General features: G+C 38.6%; 1 protein-coding gene across 1 annotated transcript; it reads left to right on the top strand.

The window, feature by feature from the left end:
* Positions 1 to 2593: 2593 nt before the first annotated feature.
* LOC148019394 (uncharacterized) lies at positions 2594 to 15919 on the top strand. The gene is made up of 9 exons (XM_087701339.1): positions 2594 to 2771; positions 3114 to 3493; positions 3599 to 3674; positions 3759 to 3953; positions 4158 to 4242; positions 4372 to 4456; positions 4705 to 4762; positions 4925 to 5071; positions 15741 to 15919. Exons 1-9 carry the CDS (start codon positions 2594 to 2596, stop codon positions 15917 to 15919), a joined length of 1383 nt encoding a protein of 460 aa, XP_087557465.1.
* The last annotated feature ends 2358 nt before the right edge of the window (positions 15920 to 18277 follow it).

The raw sequence follows: 18277 nt of genomic DNA, 5'->3' as shown, positions 1-18277 counted from the left end.
AGTTGAGTGCCGGAACGTTTTGCAAGGAGGGGCTCTAAATCATGATAGCTTGATTCGTGAGAGACTTCACAGCTTGATTGAGCAGCAATTTGCTAATGATTATAATTGTGATGTTGAAAATCACCAGAACTTAGGAAATGCTGTGATTAATGAGTCACGTGTCAATAATGTACCGACCTTTAGTGCTCGAAATGGAGGTTTTTGCTCCATTTTACATGCTTTGCCTGCAATGGATATTCATCCTGCAACTACAATATTGCTATTTCAAGACCCGATTGTGCATTCCATGGGGAGTCTTTCTGAGATGTGTGAGCGATGTTCAGCTAAATTGTGGAGATGTGAGGCTCAAGTGCAGGGGTCAGTTTTGTTCGGTAAACATTGTTGTCGAAATGGAAAAGTAATGTTGCCACAGTTGCAATATCCACCACAACTATTGCATGATTTGTTGCATGGTATGCATCCTCAAAGCAGAGTATTTAAAAATAATATACGAGCATATAATAGTGCTCTTGCATTTGTGTCACTTGGTGCCAATGTTGATGAGCTTTTGCCTGTTGTGGGAAATTCTTATACCTTTAGAGTGCATGGCTCTATTTATCATCGTATAGGCTCTTTGATTCCTAATGTGCAACGACAGGAAAGGCCAAGATTTGCACAACTTTATGTTTATGATACTGAGCATGAGTTATCTAATCGGTTGGATGTTATGCCTAATTTATTGCCAAACTTGCTTGGGGAGCTTCAGTCTATGATGCATCAACACAATGCATATGCACAAGCTTTTAGATCCGTGGGTATGCAATTGCAAAATAATCCCTTGCATGATTTGAGAATGACTATTTTTGGGGTTCAACATGCTAATAGACAATACTCAGTTCCAGTGGCAACTGAGGTTGCGGCTATCATGCCAGGACAAGGCGATGAGAATACTCTTGATCGTCGAGACATACATGTTTATAGTCGGGATGGACGATGTATTGCTATTTCAAACTTGCATAGGGCATATATGCCAATGCTATACGTCCTTCTTTTTCCTATGGGTGATGATGGTTGGCATGTAAAGGTACCTTATAGTGGTGTTAATGTTCCAATTAATATACATGGATTATCTAATAAGGACTGTGTTACTCAGATGCAATTTTATGCATTTCGACTACAAGTGCGTGAGGACACTGAGGTGTGCATGTTGCGGGGTGGCCGATTGTTGCAACAATTTATTGTTGATGCTTATTGTAGTATAGAGCAATGTAGGTTAGCTTGGTGTCGTCAAAATCAATCAGTTTTACGCTCGGAAGTTTATAAGGGCTTAGCAGATATGGTGGGAGTGATGGATGATGGGCCGATGGGGATTATTGGTGCCTCTGTTGGTAAAAGGGTGGTTTTGCCGTCTTCTTTTACTGGTGGGCCAAGACACATGTATCAGTTGTATCAGGATGCCATGGCTATAGTGCGAAGTAAGGGAAAACCTGATCTGTTTATAACGATGACATGTAATCCAAAGTGGTTAGAGATAACTAATGCTTTGTTGCCTGGACAGACTGCTTATGATCGTCCGGATTTGACTGCTCGGGTATTTCATAAAAAACATGCTGATATGATGCATACATTGTTGAAAAGGAATCTGTTTGGAAATGTTGCAGGCTATGTTAGTGTGATTGAGTTTCAAAAGCGGGGGCTACCACATTCTCATACTTTGCTAATTTTGGAGCACGCTTTTAAACCCTCTGAAGCATGCCATTATGATAGATTTGTTTGTGCTGAGTTTCCTGATAGAGAAAAGTTTTCAGCTTTGTTTGAAACTATCTCAAAATGCAATGTCCATGGTCCTTGCGGTGTAATGAATCCCAAGAGCCCTTGCATGCGCAATGGTCGATGCACTAAAAAATTCCCTCGGAGATTTGTGAATGTGACAACTGTTGATAGCTCTGGCTATCCTGTTTATAGAAGACGAGATGATGGAAAGACAGTCACAATAAAGGGTAATACTATTGATAATCGATGGATTGTTCCATACAATCCGTACTTGAGTAAAAAATACAATGCACATATAAATGTTGAGGTATGCTCAACGGTGGCAGCTGTCAAGTATTTGTATAAGTATATATACAAGGGACATGATCGTGCAACGATTAAATTTTCTGTTGGAAACTCAGGATTAAATGGTACGACCTTTCGTGAAGTAGATGAGATCGAGAGTTATTTAGATGCACGGTATGTTTCTGCTTCGGAAGCGTGTTGGCGAATATATGACTATGCATTGCACAATGAGAAGCCTGATATACAGCGGTTGCAGGTGCACTTGCCTGGTGAGAATTATGTGGTGTTTCAAGATACAGACAATATATCACATGTTATGCAGAATGAAGATATCAGGAAAACTACTCTTACGGAATGGTTTGTGTGCAATAGTGTTCATCCAGAGGCTAGAGCTATACGGTATCAAGACTTCCCGATGTATTGGGTGTGGAATGCACAACGAAAGGTATGGACGAAGAGAAAGCGTGGAAATACGTGTGGTCGAATATACTTTGTGCCGCCCACATCTGGTGAGCGTTATTACTTGCGAATGCTCTTGACAGTGTCTCGAGGATGTATGTCTTTTGATGATTTGCGTACTGTTGGCAACGTGGTGTACAACACCTTTAAGGAAGCCTGCATTGCAAAGGGCATGTTAGAGGGTGATGATGAGTGTGTTGTGTGCTTGGAAGAGGCTGCATCTGTACAAGTTGGTGCCCAGTTGCGTGCTTTGTTTGCTGCAATTTTGGTCTTCTGTGAGCCTGCACAGCCTGGTCAGCTCTGGGATAGGTTTATGTCACCGATGGTGGAGGATATTTTGTATAAGTTACAGCTAGAGCATGTGCATATATCTTCTGCAGTTCTACAACAAGAGGCATCAAAGAGGGCTTTATTGCATCTTCAGGATCTTTTGCGACAGCATGGGCGAAGATTGTCTGACTTTGATGGATTGCCAGAACCTCATCGAACAGATTCTCAGTTGTGTGCTAACCCTCTTTTAGAAGATGAATATGCATATGATATACTGGAGCAACGTAGAGTTTGTGTTTGTATGGAGGCAATGTTGAATGATGGACAGAGGGTTGCATATGATGCAGTTATGGGTGCCATTGGTGGAAACTTTGGGGATGTTTTTTTTTTGGATGGTCCCGGTGGGTCTGGAAAGACGTTTCTTTATAAGTGTTTGCTTGCTAGGTTGCGCAGTGATGGTCATATAGCATTGGCAACGGCATCATCTGGCATTGCTGCTTTGCTTCTGCAGGGCGGTCGTACTGCTCACTCAAGATTTAAAATTCCATTGGATCTATGTAATCGATCCACCTGTAATATTCCTGTTCAGAGCGATCTTGCTCAACTTCTCAGACAATCGAGCCTTATTTTATGGGATGAGGCTCCCATGATGCACAGGTTTGCATTTGAAGCTGTTGATAGAACTTTAAGAGATATTATGGGCTGTAATAAACCATTTGGTGGAAAGGTTACTTTGCTTGGGGGTGATTTTAGGCAAATCTTGCCCGTCGTGATGAAGGGCTCTCGTGAAGATATTGCTAATGCGGCACTGTGTTGCTCTCATTTATGGCAGTATGTTAAGGTGCTAAGGTTGTCTGGGAATATGAGAATGTCAACCGTTGGTGGTGTAATGGATAATGGATTTGTTGGTTGGATTCAAGGGATAGGGGATGGAGTGGGTATTACGGAGAATTGTGATAAGTTACATATTCCATCTAGCATGGTATTGAAAGGGTGCTCTATTGAAACCTTGGTTAATAGTGTGTACGGTGAAGTATCCGTGGTGAGAGACTTTGGGGCATATTTTAGTGAGCGTGCTATACTTGCAGCACGGAATACAGAGGTGGCTTCTTTGAATCATTGTGCATTACAATCGATGCCAGGAGAAGTTGTACAGTACTATAGTGCGGATTCAATTGCAGAGACAGGTGATAGCTCATTTTTATACTCTGTAGAGTATTTAAATACATTGGATCTTGGAGGTGGATTTCCTCCCCATCTATTGTTGCTAAAGATGAATGCACCTATTATTCTGCTTAGGAACTTAAATCCAGCAAAAGGTTTGTGTAATGGTACACGGTTGATGTGTAAGGCATTCAATAAAAAAGTGATAGATGCTGAAATAATAACAGGGACAAATGTAGGGGAGCGAGTTTTTATTCCTAGGATCACTTTTATTCCTGGCACCTTGCAGTTTCCGTTTGCTATGAGGCGGAGGCAATTTCCTATTCGATTGGCCTTTGCTATGACAATCAATAAGTCGCAAGGCCAGACATTGTCTGTTGTTGGTCTTTACTTAAAGACACCAGTATTTACACATGGACAACTGTATGTTGCATTTTCAAGGGTGAAATCCTCATGTGGTGTGAGGGTGTTATTAGATGAGGATGGAAGCACTGTGAATGTCACGACGAACATTGTGTACAAGGAGGTACTTCAAAAGATGCAATGAGGTGCATTGCTTTTTTGCAAAGATGCATACGGAGATGAGTTTTTTGGAGAGTGGAAGATATGCTTGCATTTTTTTAGAGATGTATCTATTGAATTTTGATGGCTTCGTAGTCCTTGCTTGGTGTGTAGGTGAGATAGCCTCAAAGCTGTATTCGGTTGGCATATACTCGATCGTAATTGAGTATATATTCCCTGCACTGTATATAAGTGTTTGCTTGACTTTTGCAGATGCCTACTCCAAGCTGGGGTTATTATCCAGCTTCTGAGTATCAGAAGGAACTGCAGTGTAACTTGCGCGCAGTGACAACGGATGATATTATAAGAAGAACGCTTGCAAGGGTCATTGAGCGTTTGTATGATGATGTCAACATAGAGATTTTACTTCCAGTCTTTATTGAGGTGGTGCATTGTGGGTATACTCAATGCTTTCGAGTGCATATGGGTGAAGCTGAGCAAGACAAGAGGTTTCGGCGATCTCACACTGATAGAATACCAAGGGGGTGGTCGGCGTATGAATTTAAGGATCTCAGTTGTTTTGTGACGCTACATCAAGCTGTGACAATGCCTGCCAAGGGGTTTGCAAGTGTTAAGCCAGGTATTGTTATTCCAATATTAAGTGATCTTTGTCAATATTGTTGGATATGTTCATATTTACGTTGTGAGCTTTTAAAATTTTAGGTGCAAGAAAGAGAGGAAAGACTATCATGTCCCCTGTACCATCACCGGGACGAAGAGTGGCAATGGGACTTGCTTCTCCTGAGCATGCTGTGTTGGAGGATGGAATTTTCCCCAGTGATTCCTCAAAGAAAAGAAAGCTTCATTTTGGTTAGGCCCGATGAAAAGTTTCAACATCTTTGTAGCGTTTGGATGTAGATATGTATCTATATCTACTTATTATAGGTGTAGATACTTGGATTTATGGTACAAAGTTTTCGGCTCTGAAGCAAGGTTTGGTTTTGGGCTTTACTTCACCTATCTGTATTTGATGCTTGGATATGCTTAAACTTTGTGGTTCCTTTCAGCGTAGCAATGTTATTTCTGATTGTAACGTCGAATGATCATGAAGAGCTACTTCTAGCTATTGCGCATAGCAGGTGTTGTTGTTTTAATGTTGAGTGGTGATTGGACTTGCTTCGCCTGGCCATACTATATTGAAGAGCGGAAATACTATTATGTCCCTGTACCATCAACAAGACGAAGAGTGGCGATCGGACTTGCTTTGCCTGGCCATGCTATGTTGGAGAGTGGAAAATTTTCCAATTATTTCTCAAAGAAAGAAAAGCTTCGTTTTGGTTAGACCCTATGGGAACTGTAAATTTTTTTGTAACATTTGGATGTAGATGCATAGGCACAATCATGGAGTGACACTTTGTGGTTTGTTGATACTTGAAATTGTGGTGCAAGGTTATTGGTGTAGTCTCTAGAAGAAACTTTGGTTTCGGGCTTTGCTTCACCTATGTGGGTTATTAATACTGGGAGTTTGCATGCAATGCTTGGACAAACTTAAATTTGTGGTGTGGCTCATATATCTTTTATTTGTGGTTTGTTTCACCGTAGGAATGTTATTTCTCATTGTAACATCCAAGGATACAAGTTGTTTCTATAAGTTTTGCAGAGCAAGTATAGATACAAGTCTATAAGTTTGGTGCATGGTCATTGCATGTATATATGAGTCTATGTACTCCTTGATGCAAATGCATATTTGGTCTTTTATACATGAGAGAGAGAGAGAGAGAGAGAGAGAGAGAGAGAGAGAGAGAGAGAGAGAGAGAGAGAGAGATGTTCCATACATAGTGCATTCGACTCCATTGAATGCAATTGATTTAGGAGTGATTGAGTGAGTGTGGATAGAGGGGGGAGGTGTAAATGGGATGAGAGATAGAGGGGTTGTGAGTAGAGGAGAGTAAAGCATGCGATGTTTTTGTGATAGCATTATCCACTGTGCGATAGGGAAGTGAAGCTGCCGTGCGATATAGAGGAGAGTAAAGCATGCGATGTTTTTGTGATAGCATTATCCACTGTGCGATAGGGATGTGAAGCTGCCGTGCGATATAGAGGAGAGTAAAGCATGCGATGTTTTTGTGATAGCATTATCCACTGTGCGATAGGGATGTGAAGCTGCCGTGCGATAGCACGGCAGCTTCACTTCCCTCGCACCCCGCTTCGCGGCAGCGAAGCTGCCGCGAAGCGGGATAGCGTTCCTTGCGCGCGAAGCGCGCCAGGAACGCTAGTTATTATTAACTACCGTGAGTTTCCACATTCTTGAGGCAATAGCCTCTTATTAGCTCCAGCTCCAAATTCTCGGAAGGCATAATTGAGTTTTGATTGGCTACTTGATTTTGTGTTTGTTTATCTGATTGAGAGAGAGAGAGAGAGAGAGAGAGAGAGAGAGAGAGAGCATCTTCTCAAGGCGAGAGAAAGAATGAAGGGCCCCATCTTTGGCCATTCAATTGGTAATTGGAGTGGAAGGAAGTCCAAGAATCACAAAAAGAAGTCAGTTCGATTCAATTAATATCTAAAATCATACCAATTATTGTTCTTCTCTTCCATCGCCATGTCTTTCCTCTAATGGCCAAAATGGAGCCTCAATATGGCATCAATGAGTAGATATCCTTAGTGTGGTTCCTTAGGTAATATTAACATAAAGCTCCAAGAATGGTGGATTTTTTGTATAATTAATGGCTAGTTGTCCCACTTTTTGGCATTTTTTGCACCAGCTATTAGACCTTATACTTTTTTAGGTTGCTCTTATGGGATTAGAGAGATGCTAGCACTATAAACTTTTAGCAACTACTCTATTATCACATCCATTACTTTTTTCTTCATATTTGCAATTGAGTTGGACAAGTTTCCCTTCAAACTTTCTTCTCCTAATACACTTGAATGGTATTTTGAGGTGTCTCTATAATCATGGCATAGACTGACTGGGTCCATGCAAAATGGCTTCTATTTTGATTCTAGTTCAAGGATTCTCATTGGATTGATTGTTACTACTTCCATTCGGTAGGATTTTGTTATTATTATAGGTCATTTTTACTGTGGCTAAGCCATCATGGGAGACACTATCTATAGTCATTGTTGGTTTGGAGCACCATATTGGGGCATTGTAGGCACTTGTGGATAGAGCTAGGGTATATTCTCAAGAACTAAGTTAGGCTATTATACCACTCTTGGCATTTAGGGAGGTAGGATACCTTCTCCTTGATTCATGGCCAATGTCATCTCTACTTCATCATCTCAGGGAAGTTACTATATATATATATCCTCTACATCACGTGTGTTCAAGACCTATTTATAAATATCCTTATCCATGAATTTTTCTTGAATAAAACATAACCCTTTTCTATTCAACCTGTAAATAACCCCTTTATATTATACCCTTATGTATGTAAAAAAAAATATATATATATATATGGTATTTTAAAATTACCTTATTTTGAACCCATGTGATGCACACATATATTCATGATTAGCAACTTACCCCGAGTTCTTCATATAGTCTAGCACCTTCCATTAGAGCCTACAGATTGTGGTTGGCCTTCTCAGTTCTACAAACTTTAAAACCTATGGTTGTAATCCTCTAAGGAAAACTTCTTTCTAAAATTCATAATCTAGATTATGGTTGGACCATCTCTTTAGTATAGACTCCATCTTTGAGACATAATCTTGGACTCATCCTTTAGAGAACTCGCTTAAACTCATGAATTCTTCTTGTATCCTCGAGATATAAGTTTTGAATAGTTCTTTAGAAAACTAAATTAAATTCATGAATTCTTCTCGCATCCTCACTACAAAACTTTCACACTTGAACTTTTTATGACAAAAGCCCTGTTCGAGTCATCCCATGTGCCAAAAGTGCCTAGTGCTTATCTTTCATATACTAATAGAAATATTGTACTCATGAAAGTGGCGAGGAATATCACTAGCCATTAATGCTCTAGGATCCTGGCATTGTTGATTACACACCCTACCATAAATTCTTCTATATAAATATCATGATATTCATTGTATTCTCCCTTAAAAATTGGCAATGGGATTACATTTACTAGCTATCATCAATATTTCAAGGATGTATCTAGCAGGAAGGGGACTTTGATTTGGTTGTGCCATTGAGATTTCTATAAAGAGTGCATCAAGGATGTTAAATGATTCTTCTCTTGCTTGTTTGTTCTCTGCTCTCACCTTCACTTTTGGTTTTCTCAGATGTCTCTAGAGATGCTCCAATATTTGTATCTTTATTAACTCATTCATTAAAGAATTGGATCCATCCATCTTTTCAATGCCCCATAGAAGGAAACAAAAGTTTTATGTTTACTTTAGTCTTTGCAAAACTCTCTTTCCAACATCTTTTCCACTTCTTCTTTCTCCCAATCTCTAAGCTTAGCCTTCACAATGATGAGTGCATTTTATATCCTCTTAGAAAACTAAAAGATATGCATAGCTTTATGGTGCATAGTTTGAGCTTTCTATAGGAATGCACATTTCCAATGAATAAGAGTGATTTACTTTTCCCGTAGGGCCTTTTTTTCTAAAAATAATTCTCTTTGAAGAATACTTACCTACAATAATTTTAGAATTGGGTTTGGATGGATTTGTAATGATTTTTTAAAAAATATTAAGAGATGCACAGAAGATTCATCTCACATTTAAGAAAATGGAGCCAAGTATTAAAAAGGTCAATATGAGGACAAGGAGATATATGGATATCTTTTATAAATAATTCAACCTCGTTTGCCACTTGGACCCAAGATATTTGAAAATGAAAGGAGATATGGCTAAGCTTAGACACATATGGTTTTGAGTATTTTAAGGAAATACTCCAATGGCCCTTCCTATATCTTTCCATGTGGTGCAAGATCGATTCATTTTTCTCCTCTCTCATATTTTCTCTTTTCATGCATCTTACTTCTCATACTTATTATAATTTAACCATGCTATTCCTTCTTTCCTTCATTCTTCAAGCATACCACCCATCGCTATGCTAACATTTGGAGATTTACAAATGGTGCATGCATGAAAGAAGCCTTGGCATCCACCTAAGGAAGAAAAGACAACAAATATTTGTGCTTGACAAGGTTGGTAAGGCCGCATCTATAAATGATGAAGGTTTTAGACCCTCCTAGATTATTATTCAGAGCCATTTTCTCCATGTATCTCTCTTGAAAATGAGCTTCCTTTTCCTTTTATGAGTGACAAAATTTTGTAAGAAATGTGTACTCCTTTTTCTAGTTTCTCTTCTCATCCACTTGTAAAATCATACATCTCATGATGTAAAAATTCACATTATACTGGTAATGCATATGCACATCTCTCACATTCTTTGCCCCTTACAATCTACCTTTCCTCTTCCTTATCCTTTTCTTTTCCTCATGAGAAACTTAACTATGAATGCACACAAGAAAACTAAGACCATTATAAAGGGGGGCCCATGCAAACTCTTACATCACCTCACGTATCACTCATATTAAGACTCTAAATAATCAAGGTAACTTTGATTACCTTGGATTAGCAAATCATATAATCCAGTTGTCCTATAAAAGGAGGCCTCTTAGGCCTTCAAAGGGAGCACATGCTCCACTCCAGCCTCTCTCTCTTCCATCTCGATCACTCCATCCTCTCTCTCTCCTTCAACATTCCTCCACCCTTACTGCCATTCCATCATTCTCCTTTTCTCCCATCTCATCGCCTGCCACCCTCTTTCTCCTCCTCCACATCTTGACTAACCCATCATTCTCTCCCCCCCTCTCACATTCCCTATCCTTGCATTATCCCTATCTTCCCTTCCACCACTGTCAATCCCTCAATACCATCCTTCATCTTCCCTCTCCTCTCCTTCATCACCTATCATCCCCTCTATTCATAAAATATCTTAAATCACTTCTATGTTCATTGGTGTTATTGCATCTAAGAGTCTTCATGTGTTCACTAGTCCATTGAACTCTATTACATGTCTTTCTATTCATATTATCACTCCTATCTCTTTCCTAATTCTGTCGAAATTACATAGCACAACATACAAAATCTGAGCAAGGGGAGTAGAGAACACACAAAAAATATAAGAAGAATAGAGGCTTCTTTAATTTCAAATAAACTTATACAAAGATGGCTCTATCTGCCCGTGTGCTTCCACTATGAAGCTTAGATGGCGATCCAAATAGATGATAGGCAAAAAGCTTAAGGATAGCTGAAAGAACTTCAACTGGGTGAAAGATATATTGACGATGGCTTTGGAGGGATCTTCCTTTTATAGGCCATTGGAAAGGTAGTCTGATTGACAAGTTCAGACCATATTATGAACCTTTCCTAGTCAGCCAAGAAATATTCCAAATAATATTCCACTTACTGTCGAGCCAAGGGCCCTGTCCCTAGAACCCCGTCAAGGCTCAAAATAGGGATGTGTGATAACTCCCACACTCTATAACTTGATGCATTGTACGTCGAGTTGCTATCAATAGAACTACTTTATCTAACCCAAAGGCTAGATCCACAAATATCACGTTTTGCCATCTGGTCACATAGAGCTCATCTAACGTACAAGTCAAAACCCACCCAACTTTCCATGCTCACACATGGCTTCTACTCATAATGGGGGCCTTGCAAGTTTGAGCACCATGGATCATTTGGTGGCACCTCTTACGAGGGTGGGGTATTGAGCATATCTAATACTCCCCCTCAATGTCCACCCGTAGATGGACTATATTATTAACCCAATGCCGAGTCTCTGAAGATGAATTCGAAGGAGATCCCTCATAAGATATTTGGTGAATATATCTTTTCCATTCTCCTCTATTAGACATTAGATCACCTCTACTATCCCATCCTCAATCAAGTCACATACATAGTGATACTGAATCTCAATATATTTGGTGTGTGCATGAAAAACTAGATTTTTGGCAATGGCAATGCACCTTTGATTGTCACATCTTAGCACTGTTGGATCATCATGCTATACTTCCATATGCCATAGGATAATCCTTAACCATACTACTTCAGTGCAACAAAGCAAGCTACTTTTGTACTCTACTTCGGTAGAAGACAATGCCATTACTTCTTACAAATCCAAGAGAACATTCCTGAACCTAAAGAGAAACCAAACCCAAAAGCTGATTTCATGGAATCATTGTCACCTGCTCAATCAGAATGGATGCAAATGTAGACATCTTTATACACCAACCCATGCTTACTGTAGAGGACTTGTATCTCATAGTTGGAAAGATCCAACATCACCCATAGTGTGACCAACAAAGTAAAGACTCTACTAATTCTCAGAGTAAATGCATTTTATTTTGTTGTGAAAATATATACATACCTCGCTTGGTTAGCTACGATCAAATTTATGATAATCTTTTATTATCATTGTCTATCACTTTGTGAAATAATAGTACACTTACCAAAGGTCAATGTAGTACAAATCTAGATTCGGATTGCTTGCATAAATTATTTTTTATTGTAAATATGAGAGAGAGAGAGAGAAAAAAAACTATTTACAAGTAAAGAGCGAACTATTTTTTGCAATACATATCATAATCTAATGTAAAATAAATTCTATCAAACCTAGAGTACTCGCACAAATACTTTTGTGTTGCAAATGAGAGAGAGAGAGAGAGAGAGAGAGAGAGAGAGAGAGAGAGAGAGAGAGAGAGAGAGAGAGAGAGAGAACTATTTGTTGCAACACATATCACAATCCAATGTAGTACAAGTTCTATCGATTTTTTGGAGTGCTTGTACAAATGTTTCCATATTGCAAAGAGAGAGAGAGAGAGAGAGAGAGAGAGAGAGAGCTATTTGTTGAAACACCTTTCATAATACAATATGATACAGATTCTATCAATCCAGAGTGCTAGCACAAATTATTTTTGGGTTGAGAGAGAGAGAGAGAGAGAGAGTGTGTGTGTGTGTGTGTGTGTGTGTGTGTGTGTTGTGTGAGAGGAAAGAAAGAGAGGGAGAGAGAGAAAATGAGCTACCTACATGTAAAGAGAGAGAGAGAGAGAGAGAGTGTGAGTGAGAGTGAAGGTGGTGGTGAAGGCAATGATGGCGGTGGTAGAGCTGGCAGGCAGTGGTGGTGAAAGGGGAAGCGCCCACATCTAAGGATGGAATAAGTGAACTATGTGGAATAGGGATAGAGGGGTTGCCAAAAAAAACTCGCTCAAAAAACTCACTTCTTGCCCTTCCTCAAGTATTTGATTCATTAGGCTCTGAAAAGTAGCAGGTGCATTTGTCAAACCAAAGGGCATATCCAAGAAGTGATAAAGCCCATGATTAGTCATGAATGTTGTCTTAATCTCATCCCCTTCACATATGCGTATATGATGGTAGCCAGATCTCAAACCTATCTTTGTGAAATATTTAGCCCCTTTCAACTCATTTAACAAGTCATCCACCCTAGGGATAGGGTATTTGTTCTTCACAATGATCTTATTCAAATCTCTATAGTCTATGCACATTCTAAATGAGCCATCTTTCTTTTTTACTAGCAAGACATGTGATGAATAGGGAGATTAGCTAGGCTCTATCAAACCCATATCCAATAGATCCTTGACTTGCTTGGCCACTTCTTCTCTTTCACATTTGGACAACCTGTAAGGAGGTTTATTCACCGGCTTTGAGTGTGGTTCGAATGTGGTTCCAAATCAATGGGATGGTCAACCACTCTCTTTGGAGGTAGTGTTGTAGGTAGTTGAAGCAATTCACTGTACTCGTCAAGAAGAGCCTTTAAAGCTGAATTATATTGCACATTGTACAACTAGGCATATTTGAGTACTAATTTCTTCACTCCCATTGCCAACTTGCACCCTCAGTTGTTGCTGTAAATCAGTGGCAAAACATTTCAACATATCCATAACTGCACTATTTATGAAACTATGTGTGCTAACACTATCTACCAAGATAAACACATCTTTTCCGTGAATCTTGCCTTCAAGACCAAGAGTATTAGGACTCTTTGATCCTATCCAAGCATCTAGGGAGATAGTACAAATAGTGGCAGCAACATGTGAGTCATTTTTATCACCCATATCTACACATACACGAGGTCAAAAGGAAAGGTGTTTGCAGGGTCAAAGAGCTCTTCCTTCCCAATTTCTTCATCAGCCTCATCATTTTTAGCAGTGATTTACAAAGGCACTTGCATCCTCATGGTCATCCTCTGAGTATACTTGCATAGAGTGTCATTAAGAGCACTAAGGCTTCCAATGTCATGGGAATACTCCTTGTAATCCATTTCAATGTTGTTCTTAGTCCTTGGTTCTCGGGCATCCTTGGTTTTTGTTGTTGAACATCTTCATTAGTCTTGGTTTTTCCCTTATTCCATGCCATAGTTAAGTGTAGTCCCATTAGACCATGTGTCATTGTTTTGCTAGTAACTTGAGCTATGAAGCTCCAATTGACCTATCTTTTTGTTCAAATGGAAGCCAAGGATTCCCTCTTGAAAGTGAGCATAAGCATGTGCTCCCAAGTTTTATACAAAAAATTTGCAATAGGAAAAGTATTGTTGTATTATGCACTCCAGCACCCTGTCTACACCTGTAGGAGGCCTGTTTTGACCTGTAAGTATCTTGTAGAGTCCAAATAGAGCTCCAAAATTGATCAAGGCCCTTATTAGGACTTGTGGGCACTCTACAAGACCCACATCTCAGTTCTTGGGAGTAGGTTTACTTTTTGAAATGCAAGCAAATTGTTTACAACACCTTGTGGGGGTCAAGAAAGGGGTTGCAAGGGATCAACTTATCAATTCATGACTAAAGGGTCATCCCACATGGCATAATACATTGCCCAATCATCCAAATTCACTATTTGCAACCTTATTCTAGAATTGAGCATGTCATAAGCATCCCTTAGCATAAGTCCCCATACATAGGCATCTCCCATACATTCCAAGCATTGTATTCACTGCCATTGACTACATATGTATTCTCATGTTTGCAAATACATCTACAGTAGTATTTTTTCATACACTTGCAGCCAAGAAAACATCCATACATCATCAAATACATCTCATACATTAGTGCCAAGTCAATATCTTAGCTCTTCAAGAGGGTACCTGCACTTGCAACAAGCAAACTTCTGGCTCTGAATCACTAGCGGGAGGTGGGCAAAGTTCCCCTCGAGCCGCGGGTTGTGCAACCCTTCCGGGTCTTTGATGGCAGGGGGGCAACCCCTCTTTTGTCTTGCCACCTCACTTGGAATCAGACTTTTCCTCACCCGAAATATACATGGAAAAAATTTATTAATTAAACACCTAGCATGAGATGCATTTGGAAGTAGGAATTGAACCTTTTATGAAATGCATGGAATGTAAAATTGGGATCAAGGGTAGGGGCTTACCAAGCAGTGACTCACTACTGACTTACCCTTATACAATGGATTTTTAATGACTTAAGTGACTCAGTCAAGAAACAACAACTCAATTGGTTAATATAAGCAAAAGCAATAATCCTCAATGAGTTTTAGGATGAATTTACCTATTCCAATGCAATGAAAGTGAATCAAAATGATTGTGAAGATTTGGACAGCGACAAGTATCAAATCTATCTCCTAATGCTTACTTGAGCTCTTGCATTCTCTCAAGCAATTGGTTATGGCTCAGCAAGAGGATGAATTTGAGAGAATAAGTGTTCAAGGACCAAGTACCTTATGATGCTTGATGAAGATGGCAATCAAACAATGATTCACCCCTTCTTGAGTACTCCAAGTTACTCCAAGTTACTCCAATAAACTCCATGGTTGCAATGCTCAGCCAAGAGATGAATCTTTGAGCTTGAAAAAGAAAAGTTCTTCAATTGGAATGGAAGAATTGAACTCTCAATAGCTCACATCTTGTATAGATGGGCAGGCCCAAATCTCTCAACTAAGAGGGTATCTATTATAGAAAATGAGGCCATCTCATCAATGCTGGAAGCATCAAGATTAACAACATTCCTTTCATCGCAAATTTCAACTTCTCTAATAGTTGTATCCTCCTTCTCAGGATTGCACTGGTTGTAAAATTCTCATAAATTCTTGCCTCTCCTTGATACAGAAAGGAACCTGCACAAAGATCACAACCTTCATGCCACAAAAGCATACTTCACAAGCATGAACTTTCGGGCCTTGGAAATCATTCTCTCTTCAATGGCAATGAAGTAAGAACTCCTTGGAAAGCCTAACCAGGGTATAAGGTTTTGGCAGAGTAGTAGAAAAATCGACCTATATCTGCACACTTCTGAAAATGGGAATGGCAATAGCTCATCTACCTATATGTATAAGAATATTGCCCGGTCTCACAGGACTAGACCTGCAAGTGGGGGGTCTTTTAACAGAGGAAGAACAACATCAGAAGAATCTAACACCATCTGTGATTGATGTCTTCACATCAGACTGTAGCAGCAGCAACATTATTACATCTTCCATGGACTCCAACAATCCTGATGCAGAGAGCCAGAAGTCACAATCATCCCAATCATAAGATCCAAGCTATTTGTCTCTCAAAGCACAATTAATGGAGACAGCTATATTCGACATGTTTAACATCATCTCTATCTTGAAGAATGCTTACATCCAACTTCAATCCGCACATGTCTTGTATGATCCAAATCAACTACACGCAGCAAACAAGGCTGTTATAGTTGAGCTGAAAAAGTTGTCCGAGCTCAAGCATTCTTACAAGGAGAGACTTGCCATTATTAACAGTGCAAATCAAGGTCATGAAAAAAACACATGAAGGCCAAACACATATAGAATAATTTCAACGACTCTATTCCGTCATCGCTCGGCTGCTACTCACACCTACGAGCACTCTACCTTCAAATCAACCACTTCTCTTGATCCTCGGGAGTATTCCTTTATCACTTCCAAACTAATGAGCTCTCTCTCGTTGCGCCTGTTGCGGCTGTTGATAGTGTTAGTGATGCTAGCTGTTTTATACCTCACTTGCAAGCTTCTTTGCTTGGAGGCGCAATCACGAGATTGACCTTAGCCATTTCTTCTCAATCCACAAGCGGCTCAATCTTTGCATCTCAAAAAAATACCTTCAGAGAATGCCCTAAAATGACCACCAACAAGTTGCTAACTTCAACCTTCCTACCACCAAACTTGGTCCAAGACTCCATTAATGCTCCACACTTGCAATCCTTGTGGTCCAAAAATCCTTGATAACTCCACTATTGCTCCGTGTCATGTCTCTACATGTGTACATGTGGCTCTTAGATCTGTGTGAATAAAAAGGGATAATTGAATGGAATGTTGGTCAACTGGCTCAAGAACCTATCGCTTTAAAACCAATTGTAGGAGAGGACTGGGGAGTGAGAAAGAGGAGAGAGAATATTACAGAAGAGAGAAAAGAAGAGAAGCAGAAGAGAGAGAAATATAGTGACAAGGAGGGAGAAAGATTAGAATAAGAGAGAAAGATAGAAAATAAAGGAAGGAAGCCATGAAACCTGGATGGAGGGAGAGAAGATGAAATTGTTATTATAACTTGATGAAAAAAATGACAAGTTCCTTACATCTTATATACCCGCTAGTGTAGTAGGTATTTTTTCTCCATTGTTTTATTCTTGTATTTCCCCCCGTATTCCCTGTTTCTTACATATTTTCATATTTTGATTTTTTTGAAATTCTTAATGGAACATTTGTTTAGGGCATAGAACCTAAGCTATCTTTATGCCTTCAATGTAGCTAAACTTATTTAGGAAGTAAAAATAAATAAAACAATACAGAGCTTTTTAGTTTCCCACGACTTATTATAGATGAAAAGAAACCTTACTAAAATGGGAGCAAACAAGATGAAACAAAAAAAAAGACAACTGAAATAGAGGACATTTAACGTGCATTCTATAAAGTACATAAAGCTATATAGAGACAAGCTTAGAATTATTAAAAAACAATTTTATAATGTCATAATTTTTATTAGGTTGAGGTGTGATGAAGATAAAAGAAATTAGGGCCTATTCAAACTTGTTAGAATCAAGTAATGTGTTTTTATGAGCCACATGTAGAATATTTGTACTAAATTCCATGGATTTATTATATATAGACCTTTATTATCACACGTATTCAAAGCCTAATTTTAAAAAATAATTACTTTTAAAGTTATTATGAATAAATCTTTTGAGTTTTCATTAGTTGTATATGAAAAGAAGCTTTACTAAAATGAGAGCAAACAAGATAAAACAAATGATAAGAGAAATGAAATAAAGGACATTTAATGTGTGATGTATAAAGTACATAAAGCTATAAATAAACCAGCCTAAAATTGTTCGAAAACAATTGTATAGCATCATAATTGTTATTAGGTTGAGCTGTGATAAAGAGAAAAGAAATTAACATCTATTCAAACTTGTTAGGACGACTGAATAATATGTTTTTTGTCAACTATATGTAGAGTATTTGTACTATATTTCATGGGCTTATTATGTGTAGACATTTATTATCACATGTGTTCAAACCTTGATTTCAAAAACCCATTATTTTTAAATGTATCATGAATAAGACATTCTTTTCTATTTAATGTGTGAATATTCTTATTAGATTATGACTTTTCGAATGTAAAAAATATATTGTAAAGATTAAATGAAAGAGTAGATGGGTGAAAGAAAGGAGGTATTTTAATATGCTTTCTAAAAAGTAAACAAAACTACATAGAGATAGGCTTAAATTTGTTGAAAAATAATTGTATAATATTGTAATAGTTATTAGGGTGAGGTGATGTGTGATAAAGAGAAAATATATAATGATTTATCCAAAATCATTAGGATTAAGTAATATGTTTTTGTTAGTTAATATATGTAGATATTCTTATTATCACATGCATTCAATTATTTATAAA

Source organism: Lygodium microphyllum, chromosome 20 (assembly GCF_053477565.2).
Source record: "Lygodium microphyllum isolate KBCC chromosome 20, Lygodium_microphyllum_v1.1.10, whole genome shotgun sequence".
NCBI lineage: Eukaryota > Viridiplantae > Streptophyta > Polypodiopsida > Schizaeales > Lygodiaceae > Lygodium > Lygodium microphyllum.
Note: the sequence above shows the minus strand (reverse complement) of the source record. Positions and strands in the feature narration are given on the sequence as shown.

What these genes read in the sequence shown, in the direction of transcription:
- LOC148019394 (XM_087701339.1), top strand. Translation starts at nt 2,594, where the DNA reads ATGTCTTTTGATGATTTGCGTACTGTTGGCAACGTGGTGTACAACACC. An exon ending in AATGGATAATGGATTTGTTG is followed by an intron (nt 3,675 to 3,758) that starts GTTGGATTCAAG and finishes TGGTATTGAAAG; the next exon opens with GGTGCTCTATTGAAACCTTG. An exon ending in CCGTTTGCTATGAGGCGGAG is followed by an intron (nt 4,243 to 4,371) that starts GCAATTTCCTAT and finishes TGCATTTTCAAG; the next exon opens with GGTGAAATCCTCATGTGGTG.